We start from the raw sequence: 6,368 nt of genomic DNA on the forward strand, positions 1-6,368 counted from the left end.
CGTCATCGATGGTTAACTTACCGTAAAGTGAATAATTGCAGATCTGAGTCAATATTGCAGAAGACATATCTTTTAGTTGTATGACATGACAGTCGGATGTCTTATTATACGTGAAGTACTTCTGAAAGTAAGGGCTAATACAGTAAAAGCCTATACGATATACTTTAATCGATGACTCCTTTCCAATCACTAGTAAATCTGGCGCTACATTCATGTGTTTGGGATCTATCAGTGCTTTGGGTAGTCTAGACATTGAACCGGTATCTTAAGGTAGTTTATATTCAAAAACTTGGGCCACTTTTCTCTATTTCACACTTTTGGCCAATAATTTCATTGAAAACTTTTTTTTAATTTTACAATAATACTTAAAACTATCGATTGTTGGGAAATTCTAAAAAAATTTCAAATATTTATTTCACAAAATATAATTTATAAGTTACTTACAGTAAGTACTCTATAGAAAAATATTTATTTCTATGCAGTTTTAAACATAATCTTTAAATACAGTACAAGTGTATGTAATTTGAAACTTTTACTCATATTAGCTCTATTTGCCTATAGTTATGAATGATTAACTCAAAGTTATGTGTTAGTTAATGTATAGTATAGTACTGTATTGTATATCAATTACCAAAACAAACACAATTTATCAATAGTATTACCATTACTATGATTTACCGAAATAGTTCATATTTTCTAAATCTTATAAAATTACTTAAATTACAAAAATATGTTGTTTTGTTTCAAAATAATGACTAATTATATCATAAAACATATTTTATAAATTAGAAAATTTTGGGCGTTTCATACATAATATCATATTATATAATTATTTAACAAATGTTATCTATAAAAAGTTATTCAGTATTTCAACAAACTATGGAAAAAATAGTCAAAAATAAAAAAAGTTTCTTAAATATGAAAACTTGTGGTTCGATTGCAATAAATGATAATTAAATTTAATATTAATTTGTTTTTTATTATTATTATTACAGATCGGAAAATAAAAAATAATATAACCGTAAAAAATGCCGAAAGAGAGAGAAGTCGTGTTAAAAGTTTACGCCAAGCTTTTCATAATCTTCAACAGTGTTTACCATCTGTGCCACCGAATACCAAACTGTCCAAATTGGATGTACTTATTTTGGCCACAAATTACATATCGTATTTAACAAAATTAATAAATGATGATAAAAACAACAATTCATTGTTAGCAACACCGGTTGATTGCAATTTTAAATTTTTGCATCCAATGAAAGTAAGTCTATTTCTAAGCTATTTAACAATAAACTGATTGTATAACATATTTATTTTATTATAATTTTTAAAAATGTTTCATGCAATTTCTCAAACAAATATATTTAAAAAAAATTAATTTTAATCTTAATTAGAAATGGCCGATGAGATCACGATTATATTCAATGGCTGATTCAATGGACACTAATTATAATATAATTGATGAAACATTGCTTAATTGCCTTTAATACATTTTACAATTAATTATTTAAATATTTGTGTGACTCTATAAAAAAATTTTAATTATTAATTATAGTATATATTGTATAAATGCTATAATTCAATACCAAATAAAATTCTAACAATATTAAACTAGTTCAGTAAATTACTATTATTAACATACAGTATATTCTAATTTTAACTTACAGTAAGTTATATAAATATATATATATATAATATTAACTTTAAAGAACTATGCATTTATTTATCGTTTGTTTCTTATATTTTTATTCATTGGTTTAATTAGATTTAAAGTTATTCAATGATTGACAGCAAATATGACAGAGTTTTTAAGTCATTTACAATAAAATGTTTTGAATGCAAAGTTAATTAAAACAATAACACATTTTCTCTTTGGATCAACACTTTGCTGATTGTTTGTCATTGAGTCTGAAATGCTATTACTTGCGACCAAAGAGTTGCCAAACATTTGTTCATTTGATTGAAATCCAATCATTCCTACAAATGGAAAGACTGTCTGAAAAGCAATTGTGAACTCATTGCTAAAGTTGTGACTATTGGCTACAATGAAAGCAATCGACATCGAGCTCTTCCAGTCATCACAATTGAAACTCAAGTTTTGCTTAAATTGTGTTAATTGTGGCAAATATGTAAATTTGTCAGTCATCGACATTATCAGACTTCCTGATCGCACTAAAGATCCTCCAAATGTAAGTACAATTTGATCGAGAAGTAGAGGACAGTTAGTTCGACTTTTGACCACAAATATTGATCCGCCGCCAAAACAGATGTTGTTGTCATCGAGTCTTGTTTTTAAGTTGTTGACCAAATCAGTAGTTTGTGTCTCATAAGAGGAACCCTTTGGAACCCGTTTTGTCACTTTTAATGATTGAAAATAAAGAACAGCCGAAACATCAGTGATGTCCACCTCTTGGATGTTGTGATAACTCTTGACTTTAATACCTTCGATCTCTGGGAACATAAGAGATGTCAGACCTATGTTTGAAAAATTATTGTTTAATATTTATGATTTAGAATTAATATTTAATGTAAATAAATGAATACATGGATGGGCTGTCCTTTTAAATAGCTCTTTGTTGTTGTGATCACCATAATTGGTAAGACTTCTGAAACGAATACTACTCGTCAAGACAGTGCTTCCAACGTCTAAATATGTGATTTCACATTCTTTTGGCAAATATTTACTGATTTCTTGGAGTCTGTTTTGCCGATACCTATAGTCTACAACATTTCGATGACCACCGACCAGTACTATCACATGCTTTGGTCGGATGTTAAGCCAAGTGCTCGAGTAATGAGTGAACGATTCAAATAGCTTATTAGTATCACTATTGAGACCAATTTGTTGGTAATTTAATAGATAAAGATGTATAATGTCTTTACGTTTCTCGTACTCATAGACCGAGGCGTCAAACGATTCTTTAGAGACACAATGCATCTGAAATAGAGATCTGATGTCTAAATGGCTTACAATTTGGCCGATTAGGTACGGGTTCTTAAATACAATATCAGTACTATTTTTCTGATAATCCATTGTAAGGGCTGATGGAACCCTTGTCTTATGACCTTAAGATCTTAATTGTAAATAAAAATTATTGACAAAACTTGTCAGTTGACTAACTATTTATGATTTAAATTTAAATTCATATTTGGTTGTATTGCACGCTTTAGTTGATTTATTATTACAATAATTTTAACTGCAATGTAAATTAAGCAAAACTTATTAATATGATATCTGATTTTATAGTTATTTTAATTTAATTGTGAAACAGTTTTTTATAATAATTTTATATTAACTTTTCAGTCAACTTTATGTACATATTTAGACAATTGATTATATAATATGTGTGTAATTTATTTTAAAAAATCACTTTCAAACTGATCCCAGTCTACAATAGAGACTAACTCCGACTCAACTGATGGACAAACTTGAATATTTCTTTTATAAGAACTGCCATTTCTTTCTCTAATAATTTCTTTGGTAGAAGTAATCAAATGAATGCCTTCGCCTAAGAAGACCAGTGGACTAACAATTTCTGTGGCAAAAGCCATCGGTTTTCTTAGATTACTATAAATTGGTTGCCATTTGAATACTCCATCAAATATATAGAAACCATTTTCAGTGATAAGAGGTCTCGTGTGATGATATTGTCTATCTCTTTGTTTAAGTAGTTTTCTCTCTAATTTTTCCTCATTCTTAGATAACCTAACCTCCATTCCCACACAATATCCATCTTTTGCAACAATAATACCTAATCTTCTCACTGCTTCTGAAATGTCAGCATTTGGCTCAATATCTTTGCGTCCTCTAAGTGTCAATTTACCAGAGAAATGGTTAGGTATTTCATCTATAGATTCCGCTCCATTCCAATGATATCCAACATAATAGCCTCTAATATGAATGCCTTTTTCATCAATTCTTGGAGCAAATGATGAGATGGGACCGACCTTTCCCTTAAATTTTGGTGTCGGATACTCTTTACGAACGCAATGCAATACATGACAGTCTTCATCTTCTCTGACCCGCTTGTTATCAATCAATTGCGGTTGTCTTATATTCCATGGAATGGCCACTAAATAATAACCAAATGGTTTAAATGAATTGATTACATCATTAGGTATGTGCCGCCACTTTCCCGTATTAAACCATATGATTGGTTTGACTCTTGTCGTCGTCAGTTCATTCTGACGACACTTTCTGTCGGCGACTACTACTCTATTGGACGGGTCTTTCAAATCAACCATAACTTTGATTATCACACCATTTGGAAGTTCTGTAGCCATTTAAGATCAATTGCCACGAATTACAGTACTAACCAATTATAATGTCTTACTATTTCAATATTAATTTGAATTTGCATGAGATATACAGTATTGTTGCAATCATTTAGTACTAAATATTTAAAAATATAGTTATTTTAATATTAATAACAAAAAACAAATCATTGCTAAGAAATCATTAATTATGACTCATTTAAACGGAATCAATAAAGAAGACAATAAGGCTTTGGTTTTGCATAAAGCAAATGATTTGAAACTAGAGATTTGGCCGTTAGATGAAACACTTGACGCAAATGGTATACAATTACCATTCAAATCAATGTTAATATTAATAATTAATTTTGTTTGTTATTATCAAATTAGATGTCTTTCTTGAGTCTAAATGGTTTGTATTGTAGACTCTTTAAATTAAACCAATTAACTAATAATTTAATTAAAAGCAATGGTATTTGTGGTACTGATATTCATTTGTTGAAGAATGGAGGTACTGCTGGGTTTACAATTGAAAAGCCATTAGTCTTGGGTCACGAACCATCAGCTCTTGTCAAAGCAATCGGATCTAATGTTAAAGATCTAAAACCGGGTGATAGAGTTGCTGTCGAACCTATCATAGCGTGTGCTAAGTGTGAGTACTGCCGAATGGGACGCTATAATCTGTGCCCACAATCATATATACAATCCCGAGGATTACCGCCAATGGATGGCTGTATACGCAAATACTATACCCATCCATCCAATTGTTGTTTTAAGTAAAGTATTTATAAAGTTATGGACTATAATCTATTAGTTGTCATCTTTGATTATTTACAGAATCCCAGATCACCTGTCCTGGGAAGAGGGCTCAATGGTTGAACCGTTTGCTGTTGTGGTTCACGCCTGTCGACGAGTTAGTCTCAAAGTGGGTGAACGGGTTTTAGTCTGTGGCGCAGGTATTATATATTAGTTATTATTTACTTAATATAAATAAGTTATTAATCTCAGGTCCAGTTGGTATTATGGCTATGCTTTGTTCTAAAGGTAAGCATATTTTGTTAAAATTTCCAATTAATTAACGTATTTTATAATATTTTATTATTAGCTTTTGGTGCGACTAAAGTATGTATAACTGACATAAATAAGAGTCGTCTAGATTTAGCCAAAAGTTTGGGCGCCGATCAGGTATTTCTTATTGATGTCAAAGATTTCAACGACGAAAAGTTTGCTCAAAATATGAACAAAGATTTTGGAAAAATTGATAAAACAATTGAATGTTCGGGCGTTGAGTCCAGTCTTTCCACAGCCATATATGCAACAAGAATTGGCGGTCAGATATGTTTGGTTGGATTGGGTCCGAAAAAAGTTAAGGTTCCGATCAGTACAGCAATTATGAAAGAAATTAATCTCATCGGAAGTTGTCGGATAAAAGACGAGTATTTTTTATTTATAAATTTACTTAATATTAATAATATAATAAAAATTTAATAATAAATCGTTTTTTAATCAGTTATGAGTTGGCTATTGAATTGATTGCATCGGGAAAAGTCAATCTGAAGCCATTAGTGACCAATAAATTCAAAATCGACAGAGCATTAGAAGCTTTTGAATTACTTAAGAGTAATCAGGAAGGAGTGGTCAAAGTAATGATTGAACACTAATTGTTTACAAAATAAAATGCTTGTTTAAAACAATTTAATGTCACAACAATCTCAAAATGTCTTAATTATAATATATAATACATTGTAATATTTATTATTAATAAATTGTATTAAATTTTCTTAATTAATCTTGTCTTACAATAAATAATTATTTTATTTTTAAATTAAATTATGTTTTTGGGTTATTTTGCGATCTCATGGATACATTGGTGTCTATAGTACTTCCGAAATTTTCATCTATTAGATCATTATCTATTGCACCATCATTTGGTAATTTATTAGTTAAATTCTTTGTATTAGTTTGAGATCTTGTCGATACATTTGAAGCATTTGAATCTACAATACTTGAAGTTTGTTTTAATTTATTTCTCGGATCTGTAAGACCTCCTGTGCGGGAACGGGTAGATAAAGAACTATTAGTAGCCATTTCTGGTAAATTAATAATACTTGAGGTCT

General features: G+C 29.7%; 2 protein-coding genes across 2 annotated transcripts; one reads left to right on the top strand and one right to left on the bottom strand.

Annotated features, from left to right (window-relative positions):
- Positions 1–1,728: 1,728 nt before the first annotated feature.
- LOC128963150 (uncharacterized) lies at positions 1,729–3,124 on the bottom strand. Its single transcript, XM_054309638.1, has 2 exons — positions 2,542–3,124; positions 1,729–2,472 (listed from the first exon to the last, which is right to left on the bottom strand). The coding sequence occupies exons 1-2, from the start codon at positions 3,029–3,031 to the stop codon at positions 1,811–1,813; spliced, it is 1,152 nt and encodes a 383-aa protein (XP_054165613.1). The 5' UTR covers positions 3,032–3,124; the 3' UTR covers positions 1,729–1,810.
- Positions 3,125–4,429: 1,305 nt separating this feature from the next.
- LOC128963124 (sorbitol dehydrogenase-like) lies at positions 4,430–6,022 on the top strand. The gene is made up of 7 exons (XM_054309601.1): positions 4,430–4,574; positions 4,642–4,663; positions 4,719–5,027; positions 5,089–5,207; positions 5,260–5,295; positions 5,357–5,687; positions 5,762–6,022. Exons 1-7 carry the CDS (start codon positions 4,463–4,465, stop codon positions 5,910–5,912), a joined length of 1,080 nt encoding a protein of 359 aa, XP_054165576.1. The 5' UTR covers positions 4,430–4,462; the 3' UTR covers positions 5,913–6,022.
- Positions 6,023–6,368: the final 346 nt, after the last annotated feature.

Source organism: Oppia nitens, unplaced genomic scaffold (assembly GCF_028296485.1).
Source record: "Oppia nitens isolate AA-2021 unplaced genomic scaffold, nextdenovo-longstitch-racon4-pilon3 scaffold7_pilon_pilon_pilon, whole genome shotgun sequence".
NCBI classification, from domain to species: domain Eukaryota; kingdom Metazoa; phylum Arthropoda; class Arachnida; order Sarcoptiformes; family Oppiidae; genus Oppia; species Oppia nitens.

Excerpts from the sequence above, each read along its gene's own strand:
- LOC128963150 (XM_054309638.1), bottom strand. The coding sequence starts at position 3,031 with ATGGATTATCAGAAAAATAGTACTGATATTGTATTTAAGAACCCGTAC. Across the intron at positions 2,473-2,541 it reads TAAAAGGACAGCCCATCCAT|GTCTGACATCTCTTATGTTC; the intron begins GTATTCATTTAT and ends TTTCAAACATAG.
- LOC128963124 (XM_054309601.1), top strand. The coding sequence starts at position 4,463 with ATGACTCATTTAAACGGAATCAATAAAGAAGACAATAAGGCTTTGGTT. Across the intron at positions 4,664-4,718 it reads GTCTTTCTTGAGTCTAAATG|CAATGGTATTTGTGGTACTG; the intron begins GTTTGTATTGTA and ends TTTAATTAAAAG. Across the intron at positions 5,688-5,761 it reads AGTTGTCGGATAAAAGACGA|TTATGAGTTGGCTATTGAAT; the intron begins GTATTTTTTATT and ends TTTTTTAATCAG.